At 39.5% G+C, this 26,531-nt stretch overlaps 3 protein-coding genes across 6 annotated transcripts in view; 1 reads left to right on the top strand and 2 right to left on the bottom strand.

The window, feature by feature from the left end:
• trappc10 (trafficking protein particle complex subunit 10) overlaps nt 1–2,708 on the bottom strand; it is a 33,782-nt gene extending 31,074 nt beyond the window's left edge. Inside the window, 2 exon segments of the mRNA XM_084395108.1 lie at nt 1,383–1,464; nt 2,543–2,708. Coding sequence (XP_084251234.1) covers nt 1,383–1,464; nt 2,543–2,603 — 143 coding nt within the window. The 5' untranslated portion in view covers nt 2,604–2,708.
• An 803-nt stretch (nt 2,709–3,511) lies between these two features.
• Nucleotides 3,512–16,239, top strand: srsf11 (serine and arginine rich splicing factor 11). 4 transcript variants are annotated; one of them, XM_084395134.1, is made up of 14 exons: nt 3,512–3,815; nt 5,336–5,469; nt 7,704–7,813; nt 9,478–9,567; nt 9,655–9,704; nt 10,152–10,285; nt 10,856–10,937; nt 11,020–11,133; nt 11,837–11,926; nt 12,247–12,282; nt 13,074–13,166; nt 13,257–13,434; nt 14,087–14,122; nt 15,397–16,239. In XM_084395134.1, the coding sequence occupies exons 1-14, from the start codon at nt 3,694–3,696 to the stop codon at nt 15,589–15,591; spliced, it is 1,464 nt and encodes a 487-aa protein (XP_084251260.1). In that variant the 5' UTR covers nt 3,512–3,693; the 3' UTR covers nt 15,592–16,239. The 4 variants fall into 4 exon arrangements, with proteins under 4 accessions (XP_084251260.1, XP_084251261.1, XP_084251262.1 ...); XM_084395135.1 differs by lacking the exon at nt 12,247–12,282; XM_084395136.1 differs by lacking the exon at nt 14,087–14,122 and having other exon boundaries at nt 15,397–16,238.
• An 881-nt stretch (nt 16,240–17,120) lies between these two features.
• Nucleotides 17,121–26,531, bottom strand: part of ankrd13c (ankyrin repeat domain 13C) — a 24,878-nt gene continuing 15,467 nt past the window's right edge. Inside the window, exons 6-13 of the mRNA XM_084395138.1 lie at nt 24,223–24,289; nt 23,006–23,150; nt 21,999–22,130; nt 21,195–21,356; nt 19,713–19,792; nt 19,528–19,626; nt 19,349–19,449; nt 17,121–18,419 (exon numbers count right to left, since the gene is read on the bottom strand). Of these exons, the coding sequence (XP_084251264.1) occupies nt 18,289–18,419; nt 19,349–19,449; nt 19,528–19,626; nt 19,713–19,792; nt 21,195–21,356; nt 21,999–22,130; nt 23,006–23,150; nt 24,223–24,289 (917 nt within the window). The 3' untranslated portion in view covers nt 17,121–18,288. The remainder of the gene's footprint in view (nt 18,420–19,348; nt 19,450–19,527; nt 19,627–19,712; nt 19,793–21,194; nt 21,357–21,998; nt 22,131–23,005; nt 23,151–24,222; nt 24,290–26,531) is intronic.

The raw sequence follows: 26,531 nt of genomic DNA, 5'->3' as shown, positions 1-26,531 counted from the left end.
AGATCTGGTTCTTTCAGGCTGACGGTCTAAACAGGAAGACCTTGATGACTGGATTTCCGTCATTCCTTCCAGTTCTGAAAGATCATGTGACAGAAATCACTTCCCTATTCCAGAGATACACAACAGAACGGCATCTCATCACACCACAGCTGAATATGATGTGGAAACGGCTTGAACTGAACAACTAAAGACATCATGGGAGATCACAGCTGAGCTCCGGTGGATCGGCTTTAGATGCGACATTAACGCCCTGGAAGAGGATAAAGTCTCAAGAGAAGAAAGAAAATACTCTTTTGTGACTCTCAAACGGGAAAGAAATATCTGATATCCTCTCCTCTCATCACATCTGATGTGTGAGGGCTGGTTCACACAGAGCGTGTTTTCAACGAAGCTCATGGAAAAACGTGTTCAGTTTAACAAACACATAAATTGCAAGAGCTTTTCTCCAAACCTCCCCAAAAAAATGTTAAGAGGTTGGATTCAGATACTTAAAGGGATGGTTCGGAGTCAAATCAGCCTAGGGTCCTTTGCACCATGACCTCGAGCCAAACACCCCCCCCAGAAGTCTTTTTCACTAATAATGCCCAGAATGCACCAAACTTCTACAGTAGCACAAATAGGTTCTGTACTCATAAAACGAGGCATTGGAAAGTTTGTAAGTACATCAGGAGTTTATTTAAATAACACTTGCCTGACGGCTAATGCTACCGCTAACCCGGACGTCGACGTCACTTCAGTGGTTTGGGAAAAGCCTGTAAAAGTCCTGCAGAAAGCGATCATAAGGATGTAGTGTAACGACGCCCAGCTCCAGGAATGCACTAATATTTTGTTGGTAGAACCAGTTTATAACAATTATTAGTTAACACTAAGTTGTCAACACTTCGGAAAAAATAATAATTCGTCGTTACACTTCATCCTTATGCATCGCTTTCTGCAGGACTTTTACGTGCTTTTCTCAAACCCCTGAAGTGACGTTGACGTCCGGGTTATCCACTCAGACGGTCAAATCGCGGTGAAAATCGCACAGTGTGCAACCGGCTTAAGGCATGAAGATATTAACATATTATTTACATTAACAATCATGATTTTATTTTATTTATTGTTTTGCTGCTTGTGAAAAGCGCAGTGCAAAACATTTAGTGCGCTTAAGCCCCGCCCCTTCAAGCTCACGCTCATTTGCATACAGGTTTGAGTGCCACGCCCACAACTCAACATCCAATCAACAACCGATGCACAGAACCAAACCCCACCTTACATTCATTCTTTTTGATAATCTGTTAAACTCGAATGTGCATCACAAGATGAAAGATCTGATGCCAATAGAGCATAACCCTATATAATAAAACATCCGCTGTGCAGTGAGAGAATATGCCGGATCTCACCTCCTCCACTCCATGGGTTCTCTGGGCAGCTGTTGAGTCAGTGAGCTGTACAGGGCCGTGAACAGGGTCTGATCGCCCGCACCTGCTCAACACACACACACACACACACACCTCATGTTTGTCACTTATATTTCACTGTGAAACCACTAACAAAAATCTACAGTGCTGCATTTTTTATTCATACATGTTTGTTAATGGTCGTGTATCATTTAAAGGGGCAGTACGCAATATCAGAGAAACACTGTTGATATTTGAAATCACAAAAACATACACGCCCCTATAGCCCCGCCCCCAAATTCACAAACACGCTTATGCAACATAGGCCCCTCCCTCCTAATGAGTTGACACATGACACACCCCTTCATGCTGATTGGCTACAAGTGTGATTTGGTGCTCTGTCCAACAGCGTTTCTAGGAAATCGCTTTACTGCCCCTTTCATATTCATAGTTAATACAATTATAAGCATAAAAAACATTTCAGTTACTTGAAATAAAAACAAACGTTCCCTGAAATAAAATTTAAGCATTTAAAGCATGTTATTTCAGCTAGTTGTTAATGGTCTTAGTTAGTTTTAGTTGATGTACTTACATATATTACATATACATACAACAATTCACACACAGCAGCTGTGACTGATATTCACGTACAGGAAAGTACTGTGCCCGTATCAGAAGATAATACTGTGGTACTTTGACATATAACATGATACTAAATACTTAATGTAGCTGAAATGTACCGGTAGATATTTGCCATAATTATGTTCATGTTTAGGAAACTCACTAGTAGGCAATGAACTGTTAGTTTGGGCTGAAAACATTAACAAATGAAACACCAAATAATACTGTAATAAAGTGACTGTATTTGAAGGCATCAGGACGAATGATTTTGATTCAAACCGATTCGCTAAAAACATCATTCAAACCGATTCATGAATAAGAACCGATTCAGAGGAACGATTCGTTCGGTTTGCAGCCAGGCTTTACATGCAATGTCCCGCTGAAAGCAATGTACAACTCATAATCTTCTTTTAAAATCCCTGATATTTCCAAGCTGACAGGAGGAATATTATGAATCAGATGTCAGTGTGAACCATCACAACACACCAAAACACCGCTGCAGTCGAGCTGACAGTATTATGAGGGTTATAACATCCACTCACAGGTCACTATGGGTTTGTTCTCCATCGTGTAGATGATGGGCTTCTCCTCATGGGTCTCCATGGGTTCCGTTCATCAGCATCAGAGTAATCGATCACATTCAACACCGCTGATGTATCGATGAGGCCCCTTCAGTCTCCATTTCCTATCTGCTGACACTGAGTGACGACTTCCGGCCCGCGTCACGGCCATACAGGAAGTCCACCACAGAAGACTTTTACACTAGAAAATATGAACGATAGCAGAGAATGTCAGTTACAACATTGGCTTCTTTTTGAATAATATTCCCAAAGAATTCCTCCCAAAATAAGACTGTACTCCATTCATTATTTATTTTTGTTAATGGTCATGTATCATTTAATACACATCAGGTTTTTTTATAGTTAGCTGAAATAAAAACTAAAGCCGTCAATAAAAATGACAAAACGCACAAGGTTGCTAAAACTTTTATTAAACTTAAAATGAAAATATATATATATATATATATATATATATATATATATATATATATATATATATATATATATAAATTAATAATAATAAAAAAACTATAGTGGTGATACTGATGCAAGAGGTTGCTTTTGTTACATGATGTAATTTATAAGTCCCTATTTCTTGCCAGGTGATAAAAATCATACAAAGATACGGACATGAATTTATCGTTTGAAGTTTAGAGTTTGTGTGAGGTAAAATATAACAAAGTAACTTTCATTAATCCCATGATTACAGACCAGATTTTAGAAAACATAATAAATGTAATTTACATAATTTATTTATAAATAAATATCATCATAATTTGGTTTTATTAATTTATTTTCATGTTTATTTTTATTGTGTACATTTTTTCTAGGGTCCCCAGGTTGAAACCATAGACTGTAAAAAATAGGTTGAAACCCAAATGAGGACGTATTTTGAAAACCTTTATTTTGAAATCTGCCACAGACGCCGCCATGTTCTTATGAGCGCGCGCTTCACAGGTCACGCCGCAGCACGAGCGCCATTACAGGTCCCGCAGTCATGCGCGCGTGAGGCAGAAGGCCGCGAGACGATTGATAAAGAATCCATTGAGGCGAAATCGAGTAAAATCGCGTTTCTACCGCACGGATTTAAATGTCTTTCGATTGACGTTCGCCATCATCAGATCGGAGCCATAATGACGTCCAGCACCAATGTGATCCAGGTGACGAACGTGTCGCCGAGCAGCACCGCGGAGCAGATGCGAACCCTGTTCGGCTTCATCGGAACCATCGACGAGCTCAAACTCTTTCCACCAGAGTGAGTAGAAATGTGTTCTTAATCACTCCGTGTTCAATATAAAGTACATTTTATACACGTTTACGGCCGTTCGGATGTATAACAATTCCATAATGTTGTCTATTCAACCCAATTATGTGCAAAATATACATATTCATAGGCACAAAACAAGCTCAATCTATTCTCGCTAGTGTAGATAAAGCGCACAAACTACAACACAGATTCATCCGTTAAGTTTAACCGGTTAAACGGGTCATAGCTTGTTGAGTAATATCGTTCGTTTATCTCCAGCTTGTCCACGTGTGAGCGTCAGCCCTCGTCATAATGATTTCTAATGATTAAAACAGTAAAAGTAGACGCATATTTTACAGTTTGGGTGCAGTTTATACAGTAGTGGCGCTTTCTTGCATAAAGGAGCCGTGACGTCACGCACGTTTATCTGCGTCTGCGCGTCATTACGTAAGCACGTTTCCGCCACATTATCCTGCTTTGCTAAATGTTAGTTATAACAATGTAATGTTATATAAAAGTCGAAATTATGTTATACTAAATAACCATAATGATATAATGAAGTTGAAATTGACATACTAAGGAGCATTTCACACAGAACTGCACTACTTTTCAGTTGTTTTTTTAATGTAAACGCGCAAGACGGACGTGTTTTTGCGCCCAAGTCTCGCGTTTTTTTGCAGTCTCGTGCATGAAATCGCGCTCTCAAATTAAAAATAAGTCTTTTGTTTTGTTTTATAACGCATTTTTAGACCTTGATCTTTTAACCATAACGTGTTCTGTGTGAACCGGCCCTAAACTCATAATCATGAGATGTAAAATGAGAAATTATGATTTATGATGATTATATTTTTATCTTAATGCGGTGGAAATGGGCTTCCGTAGACTTTGAAATCGCATACTGAGTAGATACTACACATGACCATTAAAAAAAAAGTACTTTCTGTATATGGGTAGTATGAATGAGGTTCAGACGAACTACATCCGCCATTTTGTTAGTCACATGACCTACCAGCGTCAGTTGCGCCGCTTCACCCACCATTCATAAATCCTCTCCTGTGGCCTCATGGGATAGAAAAGTGTCCAATCGAATACACACTTCAGAATCCCGCCGGAAGTAGTAAGTCATCCGGGGACTCGACCAGAGAAGTATTCAGTATCGGACGCCACAACCACAGCTCATTTCTAGGCGTCGAACTACATTTCGACTCAGTAAATGTTGATTTCACTGCTCAGGCAGGCAGAATGCAGGGTTCTCCAGTAGCTAACTTCTGTTCTGTGCTTTTGTTGTTTTTCACCCATCGAAAAACATCTGGCGTCATCATATCTGCAGCGAAGGTAGGCCGCTGGTGGATCTGCTCTGAAGCCGGCAGATCTAGAACTGAGCCGGATATCTTGGATCTTTATGTCATGCCGTAGATGATGATTTTGCTCGAACATGATGAATATTTCTCTGCGGTGTTTGAAAAACTGCAGGAGGTGTGTGATCAAGTGTGTGTACATCTTGCAAAAGCATCTATATTTTCTTTCAGTGATTCTCCCTTGCCTGTGACTTCACGTGTATGTTTTGTAAAGTTCCACGAGCCGGAATCAGTCGGAGTTTCCCAGCATCTGACCAACACGGTCTTCGTGGACAGAGCGCTGATCGTCGTCCCCTTCGCAGAAGGTTTGTGCCGCTCATGTTCACTTTCAGACACGTGATCGATCCCCTTCACAGTGTAGACGACGACGGCATTAGTGCAGTGAATCCCAGCGGCCGTCGCTCAAACCTCAACGTAGACGTACGTGTGATTATACAGTGCCGTTCAAAAGTTTGCGATCGGTACGATTAGTTATGTTTCTGAAAGAGTCTCTTCTGCTCAGCGAGGCTGCGTTTATTTGATTGAAAATACAAAAAACAGTAATATTGTCAAATATCATTTCGATTTAAAATCACTGTTTGAATATATAGTGAAGTGTCATTTATTCCTGTGATCAAAGCGGATTTTTCAGTGTCACATGATCCTTCAGAAATCACTCTGATGTGGTGATCTGATGCTTAAGAAACATTTATGATTATCAATGTTGAAAAGTCGTGTAAATTTGAATATAAAAGTAAAAAAAAATCTGCATTTAAAAAAAGAGAATCTTTTGTAACATTATAAATGTCTTCATCACTTTTGATCAATTTAATGAATCCTTGATTAATAAAAGTGTTGATTTTTCTGTTGTCCCCCCCCCCCACACACACACACACGCAAAAAGAAAAAAAATCTTTACTTTAATCACATCAGTGCAGTCTTGGTGAGCATGAGAGACTTCTTTTAAAAACATTAATAATCATACCGATCCCGAACTTTTGCACGGCAGCGTATATTTCAGAAATATCAATGAGATGGTTGGGAATGAACCCCCTGAATGGCACAGGAGCTCATGTTTAAACTCATTGCCTTTCCCAGTTTAGTTTCATTTTTTTTGTTAAACTTTTCTCTTTGTCATTTGTGTGTGTGATTTTTATAGTGAACAAGGCAATTGCAGAGCCGGCAGATGTCTGAGTGTGACCCTGTAGACAAATAAAAGCGGCCAGCCCACGTGTTTCCCTGCTGTAAACTATAATCCTCTCTCTCTCTCTTGTGTCTCCAACTGAATTCACTCGAGCTCACAGACAAAGATCGATCGATCTAATCATGCAAAAGCACAAATGTTTAGGCTCAAATCCTTGTTGGTTTCTACATTTCTGATTGAACTGCATGCTAATCAGACACGAGATAATCTACGGTAAGACGAGATGTAGCGCATTTCTGCATGAGTGTTTATGCACACATATATGCACACTATCAGATATAATGAGAGGGCTTTCCTGTCCGTATTATGATATTAGTCCAACCTCCCTTTCTGAGTAAGAAACAGTCTGAGAATGTTCTTTTGTTCCTCTCCACATGACTGAAAAAGGCCTGAGACGCTTTTTAACGGTCGTTTCTGTTTTTTGTTGTTGTGTTTTCCAGTTCTTTTCCCTGGTTCTGCAAGTCCTGTAAACCAGGCCCAGCAGAAAATGCCACCCAACAGTTTTGTCTTCTGCAGCTTGTCCTGTTTCTCTCTCTCTCTCTCTCTCTCTCATCTCTCTCTCTCTCTCTCTCGTGTGTGTGTGTGTGTAAGTGATGATTGAATTGTTTGAAGTGAGATATGAATTTCAGAGGCGCTCGCCCAATGGACTCCATGCACTCACTAGACATTCATTTGTCATTTAACTCTAGATATTTTTTTTTATTTTTTAGCATTTGACAGTCTGTAGTTGAGTTTAAAATGGGCTTTTGCTGGAAGACGTCTTTTAAAAAAAAAATCATAATGTGTCTCAATCCAGCACACACATTCATTAGACGAGTTTAGATGTGCTTGAAAAGGTAAAGGCAGTTTTAGCTCTCAAATAACCAGCAAAAGCCCCCTAAACAAATGTTATTTGCATTAGTCATGGTAAGTCACACCATCAGTGGATTAATAAACTTGTCATTTGATGCTGACACCCAAATCATAAACTCTGTTTTGTCTATCTTGATGTCTCTGTGTGCTTTATAGCGAAGCAGCCGACCTGAGTCGCTTGTTCATTATACAACTTATGAAACTTGAGAGCACATCCCAGTGGAGATCCGGCTGTGCTTGCTTACATTTGGTTCATGACTTAAAAAATCAAGTTCAGGTGATAACATCTTGGCAGTGTGTCTAGTGTCATTTCCTTTTTTGTAGTATTGTGCACTTCATGCTTTTGTTAAGGGACCTCATGTGTTAGCTTCCTCTGAAAAAGCGAGTACTGATGTCAGTGCAAATATAGACTTGGAAAAAAAAAAGGGGTCTGTTTGTTTGTGTGTGTGTGTGTGTGGTGCGAGAGCCGTGGCGTGGTTTAACTGTGGCGTTTCTGTCCTGCAGGAGTGATTCCTGACGAGTCCAAGGCTCTGTCACTGCTCGCTCCAGCCAATGCCGTCGCAGGATTACTGCCAGGAGGCGGACTCCTCCCGACGCCCAATCCCGTCACATCTGTGAGTGTGCTCAATTTAACCATCATAGAGTGAAAGTTTATAATTTTTAATCTTGCCAATTTACACGTTCAAACTATTTTAAACACAGAAGAGGCGAAAATCGGGACTCAGACAGCGCTCGAACACCGAATTGATTCCTCTTTTGCGTTTCCTTAGCCTTGAACGGACACATACACACAATTGTCTAAATGCCTGTCTCTGCTGCACAATAGGGGTGGAACGGATCGCAGTGGATCCGTGACCTGTACGAATCGGCTCCCCACGGTTCGGCACGCATGTGATTCACGGATTAACTGCTAAATTTAACCATCATAAAGTGAAAGTTAATTTCGCTTTGTTTTGTCCTGCCAATTTACACATTCAAACGCAGAAGAAGAGGCGAAAATCGGGACTCGCGTGTTATCTGGAGAGAGAGAAAGCGCTTGAACACCGCATTGATTCCTCTTTCGCGTTTAATCAACGTGTGACAACACCGGTATCACCGGCTGGTGTTTTTAAATTGCTAATTTAAAGGCAAAAGTCAGATTTGCGCATCCGTGTTTTTTGTTAAGAATAATAGTCTAATGAACTCCCCATTCAAGCAATCTGCCCCCGAATTGGTGCTAATTTGAAAGAGAAACTAAAATGCGCTCGCCGAACCGGTCCACGGGTGCTCTGTTCTGCCCGTAGACAAATGCAGCATTTTAGTTTCGCTTTCAAATTAGCACCAATTTGGGGGCAGATTGCTTGAATGGGGAGTTCATTAGCTCATTATTCTTAATGAAAAACACAATGAGCAGTGCAATGACAAATTTGCTGAAATAGGCGCTTTTACATTTCGCTTTGACACCAAATATTCCTCCATCTTGTCAGTCAGTTCCTCTCTCTCGTGATGAATGGAATTGGACTCCAGTTGCTGATCTGCAGTTAGAAAATAGTGTCTGTTTTCTAACTGAACTTAATGATTTTATAAAAGAATAAAAAAAATCAAATAGACAGTGGGTGGCGGTGGGCAAGTGATGTAACCGGTGTTGCTTCTGAACACAGTCAACGCCAACTATCGTAGCAAGCCTAACGCCCAATGGAAACACGTCAATTTCGCAAAAACTCCCATTTAGCTTAAAGTTAACGCTCGCATGAGGTGGTTTTTTTTCCCGTCAATTAAGAAATATATTTTGCAAAACTGCAGTGGAAACCGTTTTTGTGCATTTCCAGTCACCTGACGTAGATGACGCGGTGTGTTTAGACAGAAGACGAGACGGAGTTCTTTATTAAACTCATAAAAGACAGAAGAATTACAGGAATACTGGATTCTAAACCTCAAAGAAATGCCACAATCAAGAGCTTGAAGCAGAAATGAGTGAGAAACACCCAGAAACTCCTCATATGTGTCGCTCACAGGCATAAGAGTCTTTCCTTGCCAGTAATGCTTGGAAAACACGCTTGCGTCTCCTTCATTAATAATAATGACTAGTGCAGTGACTGGGATATATATAAACCTACCAGCAGCCGTTGTCATGATTTTTGGAATGACTCGTCATGAGGAGAAAAATGACGTTTTAGTCACAACATTTCGCAAGATTTTTTTTCCCGACATTTACAAAAAAAAACGCGTAATGGAAATGTGTCTAATGTAACGAGACGCTCGCCCTCTTCGGACAATAATGATGTTGATGTTTTGTTAGATTGGTGGTGTTTCTCTTGGCGGTCTTGGAGGGCCGAACTTGGACCCCATGGCAGCTCTTGCAATGGCGGCGCCCAACATAAACCCTCAGGTTTGACATCTTTCAGCTCCTTCAACAATAGACCAGACCAGATATGCTTCACTCTTTCACTAATCTTTCATGTGTTTTTCTTCTTAGACTTTGTCGGCTGAGCAGCTTATGAAGCTTATGGCATCCATAGACCCCAAGTAAGTCCATCAGTATCATCTAGGGCCGTATGAAAGCAGATTTGTTTTATTCTGGATTAAGCTAGTCCCAGACTAAAATGCATGTTTGAACTGAAAGCAACTTGCACTGATAGATCCTAAAATATATCAGTGTCACTGTTTTGTCTTAAGATGAACACCAGTAATGTTTATAAAAGCTACTTAAGTGTCCTAATTAAGGATTAATCTAAGCCCTGTCTGTGAAACTAGTCCTTAATGTTTTATTTTAATGGTTAGATTCAATTTTAGTCATCTGAAAAGCATGTCCAAATAATTGTATTCCTGAAACGGACTAGAGAATATTTTTCTCACAATTTCTTCAAGTGAAACCAAACTTTTATTTTGGCTGGTTGTACCCTGTCATTAGACGTCTCTACTCGTCTAATTGAGGTGCAGTGTGTTCTCATCGGTACATTACTGTGATTGCAGGCTGAACCCTCTCGCCGCTGGGCTGAATCTGACCCCGGGACTGAAGGCGGACGCCTCCAATAAAGAGATCGAAGAAGCCATGAAGAGAGTGAGAGAGGCACAGTCTCTGATCTCCGCCGCAATCGAGCCTGGAAGTGAGTGGACAGACACTAGAGCAACTATATATATACAGTCAAACACACATTTACTCAGACACCTTCAACATTTCTCACATTATCACAGTTTATTCGCTATAGTTTAGAAAATGGTAATAAAATGACAAGAACTCAGTTGATATTTGACTGGTTTTGTCCGTCCTTCTGTTAGACTGTCTCACACATGAATTATGTTGAATATCTGTCAGCTGTTAAATTTAACTACACAATTAGATAATACCAGTTTAGCTCAACCAATCACCAAGCAATGCTTCATTGTGTTCAGTCTGTGTGTAAAAAGAGCATTAGCAATTAAAGAAAAAACACTTGCTCAGGTCAAAGTGTCTGAATAATTTTTGGTCCCAAATGTCACTGGTAGTCTCTGTATGAAGAATTATTGGGTGTAATATGTCACAGTTTACTTTATTTTGCTCTCCTCACTTACATAAATGAACTATAGTGTCCTGATCACACTAGTAAAAAAAATATAAAATGATATCTGGTGTCTGAATAATTAGTTTTGACTCTATTTTAGTTTTAAATGCTGTGCTAAAGCGTTTGCTTCTTCAGGTAAAAAGGATGATAAACGCAAGCGCTCGAGATCCAGGTCCAGGTCCAGACGCAGGAGGTCCCGGTCCCGCTCCAGACACAGGTTCGTGAAGCCGCTTTAATCAGCAGTTTAAGCTGGTATTCATATCCAGTCCTGGGCTGATTTGAATATGTTGTGACCGTAGGCGCTCTAAGAGTCATTCTAGACGAAGGTCTCGGTCCAGGAGCAGGAGGAGGTCAAAGAGCCCGAGGAGGAGGAGGACCGATTCACGAGATCGCAGCAGACGCTCCAGGTCCAGGTGAGTTCGTCATCAGGTCAAACTAGGGCTGCGTCTCAATTCGCCAACTTAAACTACACTCCCTAAAAGTCTACAGTCGCGGGTCTTTCATGTGGAGACTCTCCTCATATTAGGCTAATGCATAATGATGTATTTAAAAGTTAATGGCGAAACAGATCTTTATAAAAGTCCACGTTATTGCAGATGAAATATGACACTGATAGAAAAATCTGTCTAAACTTTGATTAGTCACTCAAACCTTCATCTAAACCTCACGGTCGGTCACACATATCCGCCATGTTTTGTAAATTAACACTTTAACTTGTGTTTGTAGTTCCTCCTCCAAAGCGCAGTGGGTTGTGGGTAATATTAGCTGTTATAGTGAGCACGGATCCACACTTCGAAAATCCACCAGAAATAGATCATGCGTGGACTTTTGGCACACTCTTCAACATACTATGCTTTGGGACACACTTATTCCAATCTCACACTGTTTAGGATGGATAGTGTGAACATTGAGACGCTGGGTATCGATTCAGATGATTCGATTCGCAAGCTCTCAATTCGATTTTGATTCTTAATTCGACTCTGAATATAGATTTAAAACAAATCCCATATTTATAGAAAAGAACAATCGTGTAAAATGTGCTTCTGGTTTCTCAGGGTTAGTGGTGCGATGCTAGTGGTCCATTTCTTCAAAGATGTGTTTTTGTTTTTGATGTAGAGATCGGAGGAAGGAGGAAAAGATCCGAAAACGTTCAAAAACTCCACCGAAAAGCTACAGCAGTGCCAGACGGTCCCGCAGCACCAGCCGGTGAGTGTACAGCCCAACGACATTATGATTTTTTTCCCCCCCTTTTTTTTATTTTTATGGTTATTACATTTTAGAAGTCAAAATCCCCAGTTTTGATGTATCCAAATCATCTAAAATTTCATTTTTATTACTGGAATCTGCATTTTCACATAGCGGAAATAAAAGTCCCGTTGAGTTTATTCAACCTTTTTTCACAAGTACATCTTGTGAAACTAAGGGTAAGTTTACACTACAACGATGTGCTAAAAGCGGAGAAGTTTTTCCTGTGCGTTTTCTGCATACAGATGATAATGTTGTCAATACGATCCCCACTCATACAGGTCCATGAAAACGACTAAAAACCGGGATCTTACAAGGTATTTAATATACTCAATACTTAGGAAATTTAAGTCCTGGAAAACACTTGAAAACAGCCATTTGTATGAAGTACTTATTAATTATTAAAGGAAAATATATGGGAAATTTATTGTTAATTTTATTGATTTAAAAAAAACAATCTTTTCACACAAAATTAAAGATGCAGTCCGTCTGATAGTTATTTCCCATGGCTATGAGCGTGATATTGCTCCTATAGATATAAAGTATATGATACAGCTTTTATTCTTCAGCTCAATCATATATTAATGGGAGAAAAAAATCAGTTTGAGTAATTAAAGCGATATCTTTGTCATAGTATCCCTTCAATGATTAAATTTACCACAGTCACTGCATCTGCTGCACTTTATTTGTACCATTTTGTTTTATTGGTTTATTTTTATCCATTTACCTTTTTTAGAATTTAAAAGATATTGTTTGATAACTGAGATCTCTGATTGTAGTGCTTGGGAATTTGATTTTACAGTATCTGTACGAACCCTGTATTCTGCTGCCAAGCCAGTAGATGGCGATGTCGTTTTGTAAAGAGATATTGCACACCTATAGCCTGAACACGTAACACGCATGTGCATGACGTAACCCTTTTTCACAGATTTGCGTTTTTGTAGTTTACAGTATCATTTAAAAAAAAAAAAACGTGCACTTTCAAATCTGTTGTCGTGTAAATCAATAGCCAAAACACATAAAAAGGTGTTGATAAAGTGCACCCCAAATTACTGTGGTCTACATCAGGCCAGAGCTCCTGTTGATCAGCAAATGTCTCTCTCTCCAGCAAACGGCACCGGAGAAGTCGCAGCGTGACTCGATCACCAAAGAAGTCTCGATCTCCCAAGAGAAAACTGTCCCGCTCCCCGTCTCCTCGCAGGTAATACACACACACACACACACACACACACACACACACGTCTCCTTTCTCAGACCCGCCTTAACCCCAAAAACCGCATGTTTCTCTCAGACACAAGAAAGAGAAAAAGAAGGATAAAGACCGCGAGAGAGACCGTGACCGAGACAGGAAAGACGATCGGGAAAGGACTCGTGAAAAAAGGGAACGTTCCACCAGCAAGAAGAGCAAAGACAAAGACAAGGACCGGGATCGAGACCGGAAGTCTGACAGTGAGAAGGGAGATGTGAAGGTACGAGTAACGTTGATCAGCCGTGACGTCATTCTGTTTTAGAAACGGTTTCTATTTCTGCCACGTCACGGCTTGAGCAACAGAATACAAAGTATGACCATTATAACCTCATTTACTGACTATATGCTATATTTCATGTTAAAACACTTTACAATAAGGATCATTAGTTAACATTAGTTGATGCATTAACAAACATGAACTAACACTGAGCAATACATTTGTTACACTATTTATTAATGTTAGTTAATAACAATCCAGATGTTCATTGTTAGTTCACAGTGCATTAACTAATGTTAACCAATACAACCTTTGATTTTTAATAATGTATTAAGCATTTATTAATATTAATTTCAAAATGTACTAAGTATTGTTCATTAGTTCATGTTAGCTAATGAACCTTACTGTAAAGTGTTACCAAAGAATGTCATGTGAGTTTAATTATCATTTTGTGATATTTATAGCCATACTGTGTACACCTGCTCATTTCATCTGATTTGTTAAAATGGTTTCGTTTACACTTGCCCACATAAATGTGTCTCCGCAAAACGGATATAAATCCGATCTTCAGTTCCCACGCTATATGCAAATTTAACGAAGTTAACGTCAGCGAAAGCCACAGATATGAGCTGTTTTTTGTTTTTTTTATCATCAGCTAAATTCAATAGGAGAGAGAGCGGCATCAGCACCGGTAAGAACATTTAGTCTCACTACTTTTAATGAAGAAGATGATTGTGTGTTAAGCGTCTGCGACTTGCTTTCTGTTTTACTAGCGGCAGTTTGCGCGTTGGCTTGCTAAATGCGTGTTGCGGTAGCGCTGTAATATCTGGCTATAATATGTCCTATAGCCTATAACACACTCACGTGTTTTTGTTTTTTTTCTAACATTTTGGGAGGAGTAAAATTTACATATGGGGTTTCAACAACCAGATGCGTTCACACTTGTGCAGTTTCGTCTGGAACGTGTCTCAGACCTCCTCCTGATGTGGTTTGAGGGATCGGATTTAAATCCGTGTCAAAAGTGTTTCGGAGGGCATTTACACCTGGTCTTGAAAATAAATGATTGGAAATTAGGTATTCTATGTTTGTCACTCAGTGTGTTTTTAATATTACACCATTTTAACATGTATGAATTCCTATACTTGTCCATTTTGATGCGAGGGCAGTGCATTTGCATAGAAGCTCCGCCCACATGCTGGTCTGATTGGCCTTTTTTTTTTTTTTTTTTTTTGCATCTGGTATAGAATTGCTTGTCGCTGGACTCTTGCCACATGGCATCTGATTAGGATGGTTAATTTCTGTTTTGTTAAAGTCCCCTGTAGTCAATAATTGTATCCCTTACCTCGTCTTAATCACCAAAATTAGGCTACATATTTAAACGTTTTTTTCTTTGAGGAAAAATTTCCTCATGTCTTAAAGTAACTTGAGTGTAACTCGACACCCTTGCCTCATTTAGTATGCTTGGTTCTATGAATATGCAAATGAGCCCCGCCTCCACTCACTCAGCTCAGAGATCCACTGGTTGACGATCACACGTTGATCTGATTGGTTACAAGGTAGTTTGTGACGTCAGAAACACCAGCGATTTCAAAGCGTGTTTTTGAGACTGTCTTTGGTTCACTGCAGTTTTAAGGAGGAAATACTCAGCAATGGTGTCGACTTATGAACTTACACATGCTTTGTCTTAAAGCAGATTAAAAACACCACATAGAAGCTGGACGTATACAAACAGGGTCAGAGTTTGCAGATTCTACCCGACCTAAAAAGCCTCGGCATTCAACTAAAAAGCTCCAAGACGAGGCATATTAAAATGCAGATAAATATCGTAGATGCGTTTACAGTGCAAGGCTTGTTGCGACACTTTCCATTGTCGATTGCGCTCGATTGCAATACTCGTTTCAACCACTAGCTGTCAACATTACATTCTGCACCTTTAAAATTGCTTCTGAATTCTGTATACCGCAGGTGACCAGGGATTACGACGAGGAAGAGCAGGGCTACGATAGCGAGCATGAAGAAGAGCGAGAGAGAAACTCAGACGCCGCTTCATCGCCGCAGGTCAAAGAGGCTCAAGTAGACAGTGCCGATGACGCGGGTCGTGGCGAGTCGGACGGAAACAGCGAAGACCAGCGAGACGAAGACATGGACATGAGCGACTGAACCAGCCCTTTCCCACTGATCAGTGTTTGAGATGTATTGTTAAATAGAGTTTAGATGGAGGAAAGCTCGTCCTAGATCAGTCTAAAAACTTTCCCCTCTGAACTCGCTCATTCCCTTTTTGGTTTTTTTTTAAACTCTGCATCCTCAGAATCTGCTGTATTTACTGGTACATGCTCGTCTTAAAATGTTCTCTCCGATTTTATTGCTGTTTCTTTCGTCCTGGATGATGTGGAACGGTGTTATACTGTAAATTTAGTGTAGAAAGTCGATTTCTCCCTGAAAAATACAATTCGCTGTGTCTGTTTGCAGTTTCTATTTAAAGCAATTACCCTCTGATTAAAAGTGCTTGGATAACATTGTCAAGCAGTGTTTTTTTTTTTGTCTTTGTTTTTTTTCTTTTAATGATATTGCATTCGTTTTTTTATAGTTAGCCTCAGTTAGGTGGAAGGTGTTTGTCTTTTTAAAGTTGCAGAACGTTTGTGAAACCACGTAAACTGGATTACTTTCTCTCGCAGGTCTTTCGACAGTCCAGCTGTATCTGCTGCGATGTGTTTATCTGTAGTGAACACACCGTCATCATAGACTGTAGTTTGCTAAGAAACTGATTTATCTGTACGGTTTGCAATGTTACAAAAATAAAACTTCATAAAAAAAATTCTTGGCTCCTATTTTCTCCATTGCTAGGCATGTTAAGAAGAAATTATACACTCACCTTTGAGTCTGATTCCCGTTGTATCCAAAATGTTTTTTAAGGTCTTTTGTCTGCTTTTCTGTTTGTCAAGAGCAACATTTTCGCGCTATTCATGCGCGCGCACTCCAGTCAAATGGCGCGAAATTCTGAGGTATGACTTTTCACACATTATATTAACGTAATAACCCAAGACTGGTTTAGTCGAATGCAACAAGTTAACGCTACCTATATTTATAAGAATTCAACAAAAGGAGTCAAAAGTAACTCGACTCAAAGCTAACAAGAGTTCTATACCTTTACCTGAAAATTGCCTTAGCTTTAGCTACGAAAAAAGTAGTCCCATACAATATACATAACATTCGGCACAGCAGAACCATATTAAAGTAATATGTATACTTAAGTTATCTGAGGCGTACGAGTCGAATAATCAGCGGTCTGAACAGCATTTGCATAAATTCGTGGAATATCTTCCCGCTGAACGCCGCGATTGACCAATCAGAATCAAGTATTCTGAATATTGCTGCTGATATGTTTCTAGAACTACATCGAGAATTTTTATAAAAGTTAATATTTCATCAGCTAATTTCTAAAACGACATTTACTTTTAAGAACAATTAAATGTGGATACTTAAAAGTGACCCAATTAAATTTTGAGTAGCATTTTGACACAGTAGGCCCTACCCATAGTTTAGCTATACAATTCTCTGTAACGTTACCTTTATTCACCTGGGTTAGATAGATGTTTACATCTTTAAAACAACACCCTTGCCACCCCTCACGAGTTTGAATATCATCTTGCTAATAAAACAGTTTGACCAAACCAAGTCCTCACAAGAGATTGATACGTGGACATTTTATTAATTACAATTTGTCATGTAAAAGTCCAGCAGGTTCATACAAGGTTCCTGCTGTACATCAAGGAGTTCAATGCATCTGGGAGAACATCTGAGAGTACTGAAGACATAAAGCAAATCTAAAAACAATGAAAACAAACACAGGGAAAGAAGCTGGTATTAAAAATAAAAAAGGAATACAGCAAAACACAAGAGTTTTCCACACTAGCCAGTAGTGGGTCATGGAAGTGTAACTTGCAGCTTGTTTCCATTCTGAAGAGGAGAAAAAAACGAAACACAAGAAACATAAAAATATTTTTTTTTTCCAATGGGATTTTGCTGGTGCAAACATGAGTTCCTTTTCCCTCGGCACACAGCAGAAACATATAAAACACTCCAGTAAGATGTCGTTGCCGTCACAGTAATATCTCAATAAACATACTCGTCAGTTATACATGTCAATTATACTACATTGGAAAACATTTTTAAATTTAAATTATTTACATCCATCTATCAAGGTGAAAAAGTGAAACCAAACCGACGGGATGCAGCGGCTGAAAGTTCCCGTCCATCGGAACGTTCCTGCTACATTTACATCCGGCTCTGTACGTCGTTCCTCCCGGTTCAGGAACACTAGTTATTAGGATGTGAGAAAGCAAAGTGAAGGAGAAAGTGACAAGCCCATTTCCCATAATGCAACAGAAACACAAGCTGGTATTTACACTGTAGAAATGACATATACATTGTATTCGGTGACAAACGATTCAAATCATGTACACACACACACACACACACACGCTTCTTTCCTAAATATACACGTTTCCTTTAAGTGAAGTATACAAGTTTGTAACAGTTGTACAAAGATATATATATATGAAAACGCGGCTTATGTAATAATTTATAATGCCATATTTCCTGCCAGTTACAGTGATGTGAAGTGTTTCTAGCGTATCGTATGTCCTGAGCTCCACAACTCTGCGCTTCTTCCTCGTGAAACTCAGTTTGATCATGTAGTGCAGCTGCGAACGAGGAACCCGTTTTCCTTCAGCACGATCCCTTTGTGTCCGTGTTTACAAGTGTTTTCTACATGAAACTCGTCGGTCTCCATCCGCAAACGTCTCGGGAGATGGGAGGAGGTGTGGAGACGGGGTCGACGGGGTAAGTTGGGACAGCTCAGAGGTCTGGGAACCGGCTGGGATCCTCTTTGTATTCGCTGGGAATCGTGAAAATGGACTGGTCGAACTCGTCGTAACGGAACTCCTGAAAGGTCACGGTGGCTGTGATGGTGGGGAAAACCGGGATGTCTGCGGGCGGGAATCACATCATCATCATCATCATCGTCGTCGTCGTAACATAACGCAGTGTGTTGGAATTAGTGCAGTCAAATCGATTAATCGTGATTAATCACATCTAACATAAAAGTTTGGAAATTTATATATATATATATATATATATATATATATATATATATATATATATATATATATATATATATATATGTGATACATTTTTGTCCATTTCATAAAAAGATGCCATTAAATAAGTATTTAATATACTGTCTTTACATTAATTTGGAGATTAACAGTGAAATTATTAAATTATAAAATATATAAAAAAACATCAAATATATAAAAAAAACGTTGGTTTTAAATTGCGTTTAAATCACAGATTTTTTTCTTTATTAATCTAGTTAATTTTTTTATCGATTGAAAGCACTAATATATATATATATATACACACACACTATATAAAAGCCAAACAATCTGTTACTGTAATCTCCTATTATCACTGTAAAGCTGCTTTGAAACAATTTATATTTAATATAATAATATATATTTAATGATATATTTATAATATAAAGCACTGTATAAATGAAGCTGACTTTACACTGCCTTTCAAAAGTTTGGGATCGGTAAGATTTTTTATGTTTTTAAAAAGTCTCTTATGCTCACCATTTACTTGATCAAAAATACAAACAAAAAACTGTAATATTGTGAAAAATTATTACAATTTATAATAACTGTTTTCTATTTGAACATTTTAACATGTAATTTATTAACTAAACATTAAACACTCTATAACGTTCAAAAGTTTGGGGTCAGTACGTTGTTTTTTTTCTTTTTTGGGAAAGAAATGAATACTTTACTTCATCAAGGATACATTAAATTGATCAAAAGTGACAGTAAAGACATTTATAATGTAATAAAAGAATATGATAAATGTGTCTGTTTACCTAATTTGACAGGAAATCCAGGCGGGAGTTTCATCTGAACAAATTCTCTGAGTTTATTAAAGTGCTTGAAGGGTGCGATGACCTCCAGAACATTTAACAGCCTGTAAAACAAGTGGAGTGAGACGTGATCATCAGTGAACATGCGGAGTCTCGGGAAGGAGTGAGCGTGGGACACTTACGACTCGATGCCCAGAGGGAAGTCTTGACTCATGGCCACCGTCGCCTTGAAGTTCTTCTTGCTCTCTTTACACACGAGCTCTCGGCCCAGATGAGGAGCCCTGCGGACAGAACATCGGAGATCGTAATGTGGTCTGTAAAGCTGCTCTGAAACGATGTGTATTGTGAAAAGCGCTGTCTGACGTACTTTCCCGTCTCAGCGGTGATGTATTCCTCCCAGGAGATCGTGTTCGGAGACGGAGCGGTCAGCGACTGACGCCTCGTGGGCTATCAGGACACAGAGAGAGAGAGAGAAGACATTATTAAACTAACTTTAAAGATGGCTTTCTTTAATGTTGCTGTTCGATCATGAAAAAGAGTTCTTCTCTATATCAGTGTCAGTGTTTCTGAACTCCTGAAACGCCTCCATTGTATCTTGAGTTTCTTCCGGGAACGAACACGTCACAATATTCCTCATTATAATAATTCATGCGCAGAATAAAGGGGCGGGGCCTGGTTGAGTTATTTAGTAGTGTGTTAAACTGGCGGTTATGGAAAGGGGCGGGACATTTCCCAAACACACTCGAAGCGCTCGACCAATCACAACACACTGATCCAGCTGACCAATCAGAGCACAGTGTGCTTTTCAGAAGGAGGGGCTTCATAGAGACAGGAAGTAAACAGAGCGTTACTGACAGACTGGGAAGAGAGGAGCCGCAACAATGGAGAATATGAGGAGAATAATCAACATTCAAGTTCTAGTAGAGACTAAAACAACAAAACACAGAGGATAATAGGTTCCCTTTAATTATGCTTTTATATTTGTGACCATGGATCACAAAACCAGTCACATGTTGCACAGGTATATTTGCGGCAAAAGCCAACAATACAGTGTATGGGTCAAAATTATCAATTTTTCTTTTATGCCAAAAATCATGAGGATATTCAGTAAAGATCATGTTCCATGAAGATATTTAGTAAATTTCCTACTGTAAATATATAAAACATGTATTTGTGTGAGTGAGTGCAGCACAATCGTGATCATAAATGAACAACTTTAAAGGAGATTTTCTCAATGTTTCGATTTTTTTGCATCTTCAGATTCCAGATTATCAATAGTTGCATCTCGACCAAATATTGTCCTATCCTAACAAACCACACATCAATGGACAGCTTATTTATTCAGCTTTCAGATCATGTATACATCTCATTTAAAACAAATTGACCCATGTGACTGGTTTTGTGGTCCAGGGTCACATTTGACCTTATTTTTAGTGTGTAATATAGGTGTTTGTGCATGTAAACATTCTGCAAAGTTACACAGTCTACACCAAAGCGAGTGAACAGAAAACACCTCGTTTACAGTTTTGCTATTATTTCTGACTTAGCTACATCATGTCACAAATATATATATATATATATATATACACACACACACACACACTCACACACATACACAGGCACATATATATATATAGAAGTCAACGTTTGAAGTGGATCAAAAAAGTTCAAGAACGGGTATTGTTCAAAATTCATGTATAACTTTGATGAAAGGTTTTGATCCACTTCAAATGTTGACTACTGTATATATGGAGAGAGAGAGAGAGAGAGAGAGAGAGAGAGAGATAGAGAGAGAGAGAGAGAGAGAGAGAGAGAGAGAGAGAGAGAGAGAGGGGAACACAGCGGTCACCTCGAAGTTCTGCTCGATGAGATTCCCTCCTTTGCTGAAGCTCTCCATGATGGCCTTGTTCCTCAGGATGTCCTCCTCGCTCAAGTGCTCGCGTCTCTTCCTGGACTCCAGAACCAGACCGTTGACCATGTAGAAATCAGCCAAGAAGTTCCCGACTCGCTCCTGCGGGAACAAGAGGCTTTCAGAAGGCATCCAAAGACCCGGAGAGAACAGGGATGGGCGGGGCAACTCACACTCCACCAATAGGAAACCACAACCATCCATTCATCCAATCAATTCCCCACGGACACAATCAAGCCCCGCCCACATCTGTTCTTGTTCCAGAAGCGTTTCACTCGGATAGTCACTGCCGTTCAAAAGTTTGGGCTCGGTAAGATTTTTTATGTTTTTAAAGAGTCTCTTCTGCTCACCAAGGCTGTGTTTATGTGATCAAAAATACAGTAATATTGTGAAATATTATTCCAGTGTAAATCATCTGTTCTCTATGTGAATATACAGTAAAGTGTAATTTATTCCTGTGATCAAAGCTGAATGTTCAGCATCATTACTCCAGTCTTCAGTGTCACATGATCCTTCAGAAATCACTCTAATATGATGATCTGATGATCAAGAAACATTTATGATTATTATCAGTGTTGATAATAGAAAACAGCTGATTTACACTGGAATAATATTTCACAATATTACTTTATTTCTGAAAGACGAGTGCAACTTCCTCTTCATGCCGACTTTACATCACACTGATCACACATCACATATATATATATATATATGAAATCATACTTGGATATTGCTCACACTGACCGTTTTGTCCTCTCTGAAGAGCCAGCCGGTCTGCGCGCGGGAGAAAGTGATGGATTTGGTGGAAAGCGTTGCGGAGTAAATGTCGCTGCTCATGAGGATGTCCACTTCCTCCTCCGTCTCCATCTCAGACTCCTGAAACATCACACACACGTTACTAGGGCGTAACCAGGGTTTCAGATTAACCTTTTCACTCACCGGCCAATTTGGCAACTAAATGTTTAAGTCACCGGCCATCAGAACTTCTACTAGCCAAAAAAAGAAAAGAAATTAACCATATATATATATATTTGGATTTCATACATTAATTTCTTATTCAAACAAAATCCTGTCATCCAGCATCTCCTCCTCTTCCTCTTTCATCCTCATCACCAAACATGTGTTTTAGGTGTCCAGATTAATACTGAACAAAGAACATCAATAAATGTAGGATGTTGGAAAATAACAATGTCTTTTCTGTTCACCAAATGCTTTTTAATCTTCTATTGCTTTAATGCAAATGAAGAAGCGCGCCGTTATGTGTTGCGTAGTGACGTGTGTGTTCAGGTTAGCCAGATATGAGCAGATTCTGCGTAATACACTGTATTTGATATATATGATGACTCACGAGTATTTGTGCTGAATCTGCACAGATTTGTCTTAAACGAAGTGAGTAAACATTAGTAACACGCCACACTGTCTCGTGTATGTGTGTGTGTGTGTGTGTGTTATCTCAGAATAAACCCCTTCAGGTGTGTGTGTGTGTGTGTGTGTGTGTGTGTGTGTGTGTGTATATGTGTGTGTGTTATCTCAGAATAAACCCCTTCAGGTGTGTGTGTGTGTGTGTGTGTGTGTGTGTATATGTGTGTGTGTGTGTGTGTTATCTCAGAATAAACCCCTTCAGGTGTGTGTGTGTGTGTGTGTGTGTGTGTGTTTTATCTCAGAATAAACCCTCTTCAGTGACAAGAGGGTATCGTTACACCCCTACACGTTACACACGTCACACAGCGCAGGCGTGATGAAGAACGAACCTCGTGATGAATCCGCTGGAACACCTTCTGCTCGTTGTCTAGAACCACGAAGGACTCGGAGGGAGCGGCGTCTCCACAGAAGATGAAGCTCAGGTCTCCTCGCTGACACTTCATATCCGTGAAATCGATCAGTGTAGTGTCCAAACTACAGCACACACACACACACACACACACAGACTCACATTTCTGATCATAACACAACACAAACACGTCAACACACTCTCCAAAGCTACTTCACTATCATTCCCTGGTTTTTCCCGGAGTGAACGTGACAGAAACTAGTGAGTGTTTCCTGTCAAACTAACGATCACTAAATACACCCTCGTCACAGGAGTCGTTCACCTCTGAATTAATCTACTCTCCTCCACGTCATCCAAGATGTTCATGTCTTTCTTTCTTCAGTGGAAAAGAAATGAAGGTTTTTGAGGAAAACACTCCAGGATGTTCCTCCATATAGTGTCTTCAATGGGGTCCAACGGGTCGAAGGTCCAGATGTGAGTTTCAGTGCAGCTTCAAAGTCTCGACACGATCCAGCCGAGGAATAAGAGTCTCATCTAGACAAACCAGCCGACATTTATAACAAATAAACATTTATATACTTTTAACCACTAATGCTGGTCTTGCTCTCGCTGTGATGCGACACACATTACGCAATCAGGTTGAAAGGTCAAGCGTGATGTAGGTGTAAGAACAGACCTAGTGTTTACAAAGCAGACGTGCAACGACGCCATTTACAAATAAATAAATAAGAGGTAAAATAACGATGTCAGACGATTTTGATGTTGGAGGAGAAAATTAGAGTTTTTCGCTCTTCTCTACATTTCTGACCCGGAACACGCGTGACCTTTCATCACAGCGAGAGCAAGACCAGCATTAGTGGATAAAAGTATATAAATGTTTATTTGTTATAAATGTGCGCTGGTTTGTCTAGATCAGACTCTTATTCCTCGGCTGGATCGTGTCGAGACTTTGAAGCTGCACTGAAACTCACATCTGGACCTTCGACCCGTTGGACCCCATTGAAGACACTATATGGAGGAACATCCTGGAACGTTTTCCTCAAAAACCTTCATTTCTTTTCCACTGAAGAAAGAAACACATGAACATCTTGGATGACGTGGAGGAGAGTAGATTAATTCTGAAGTGAACGACTCCTGTGACGAGCTGCAGATTCAGAGCTGAAGCTCATCTGGAGCCGGACCGGAGATGAAACGCACCGGATGTTGATTCCCTGTTTGTAGATCTTGCAGGCGTCGGAGGGCAGGATCCGTGAGAGTAAAGGCACTGAGGAACAGAAGATGAACAACTTTTACACACATCTGCAACAAAATACATATTCAACATGTAATGCCACTGAATACAAAACACCGACTGAGCAAATTCAGAACATTTCATTGAGAACAGAGCGAAAGCCTCAGGAAACCTGAACAGGACCGGCTCATATTTCTCCCCCCAAAAATTTTTTTTATGACAATTAAGCACATTTCCAAGTCAAAATTCTTGAAATTATGAGGTATCAGGGTTGTTATTGTTACTAAAACTTAAAACATAAAATATATTTCAATATTTGAAATACAATAAACATTAACTAAAAATAAAATATTAGTATATTAATTATACTAAAATAAAAGTAACTGTACCTTGTTGTATTTGCTGTACTTAATGCTTATATATATGTATTTTAACATTTTCATTTATTATTATTATATATTACATTACATAATATTATTATATTAATAGTTAATTGATATAAAATACATATAAAATGTATTTTTTAAACACATAGGGCGGGTGAAACGATTAATTGCATCCAAAATAAAAGTCTGTGTTTACATAATATATGTGTGTGTACTGTGTATAATTATTGATTGATAGATATAAAATATTTATATAATATTTATACACAGTACACACACATATATTATATATTATATATTATAAAACAACCTTTTATTTTGGATGCGATTAATTGTTTTACAGCCCTAAAATAAATATATATATATATACAGTGAGGAAAATAAGTATTTGAACACCCTGCTATTTAGCAAGTTCTCCCACTTAGAAATCATGGAGGGGTCTGAAATTGTCATCGTAGGTGCATGTCCACTGTGAGAGACATAATCTAAAAAAAAAAATCCAGAAATCACAATGTATGATTTTTTAACAATTTATTTGTATGAAACAGCTGCAAATAAGTATTTGAAATAAGTATGAGTATTTAAATCAATGTTAATATTTGGTACAGTAGCCTTTGTTTGCAATTACAGAGGTCAAACGTTTCCTGTAGTTTTTCACCAGGTTTGCACACACTGCAGGAGGGATTTTGGCCCACTCCTCCACACAGATCTTCTCTAGATCAGTCAGGTTTCTGGGCTGTCGCTGAGAAACACGGAGTTTGAGCTCCCTCCAAAGATTCTCTATTGGGTTTAGGTCTGGAGACTGGCTAGGCCACGCCAGAACCTTGATATGCTTCTTACAGAGCCACTCCTTGGTTATCCTGGCTGTGTGCTTCGGGTCATTGTCATGTTGGAAGACCCAGCCTCGACCCATCTTCACTGCTCTAACTGAGGGAAGGAGGTTGTTCCCCAAAATCTCGCAATACATGGCCCCGGTCATCCTCTCCTTAATACAGTGCAGTCGCCCTGTCCCATGTGCAGAAAAACACCCCCAAAGCATGATGCTACCACCCCCATGCTTCACAGTAGGGATGGTGTTCTTGGGATGGTACTCATCATTCTTCTTCCTCCAAACACGTTTAGTGGAATTATGACCAAAAAGTTCTATTTTGGTCTCATCTGACCACATGACTTTCTCCCATGACTCCTCTGGATCATCCAAATGGTCATTGGCAAACTTAAGACGGGCCTTGACATGTGCTGTTAAGCAGGGGAACCTTCCGTGCCATGCATGATTTCAAACCATGACGTCTTAGTGTATTACCAACAGTAACCTTGGAAACGGTGGTCCCAGCTCTTTTCAGGTCATTGACCAGCTCCTCCCGTGTAGTTCTGGGCTGATTTCTCACCTTTCTTAGGATCATTGAGACCCCACGAGGTGAGATCTTGCATGGAGCCCCAGTCCGAGGGAGATTGACAGTCATGTTTAGCTTCTTCCATTTTCTAATGATTGCTCCAACAGTGGACCTTTTTTCACCAAGCTGCTTGGCAATTTCCTCGTAGCCCTTTCCAGCCTTGTGGAGGTGTACAATTTTGTCTCTAGTGTCTTTGGACAGCTCTTTGGTCTTGGCCATGTTAGTAGTTGGATTCTTACTGATTGTATGGGGTGGACAGGTGTCTTTATGCAGCTAACGACCTCAAACAGGTGCATCTAATTTAGGATAATAAATGGAGTGGAGGTGGACATTTTAAAGGCAGACTAACAGGTCTTTGAGGGTCAGAATTCTAGCTGATAGACAGGTGTTCGAATACTTATTTGCAGCTGTATCATACAAATAAATAGTTAAAAAATCATATATTGTGATTTCTGGATTTGTTTTTTTAGATTATGTCTCTCACAGTGGACATGC

The sequence above is a fragment of the Rutilus rutilus genome (assembly GCF_951802725.1).
Source record: "Rutilus rutilus genome assembly, chromosome: 22".
Taxonomy (NCBI): Eukaryota; Metazoa; Chordata; class Actinopteri; order Cypriniformes; family Leuciscidae; genus Rutilus; species Rutilus rutilus.
Note: the sequence above shows the minus strand (reverse complement) of the source record. Positions and strands in the feature narration are given on the sequence as shown.

What these genes read in the sequence shown, in the direction of transcription:
- srsf11 (XM_084395134.1), top strand. Translation starts at nt 3,694, where the DNA reads ATGACGTCCAGCACCAATGTGATCCAGGTGACGAACGTGTCGCCGAGC. An exon ending in AGCAGACGCTCCAGGTCCAG is followed by an intron (nt 11,134 to 11,836) that starts GTGAGTTCGTCA and finishes TTTTTGATGTAG; the next exon opens with AGATCGGAGGAAGGAGGAAA. An exon ending in AGAGAGCGGCATCAGCACCG is followed by an intron (nt 14,123 to 15,396) that starts GTAAGAACATTT and finishes TGTATACCGCAG; the next exon opens with GTGACCAGGGATTACGACGA.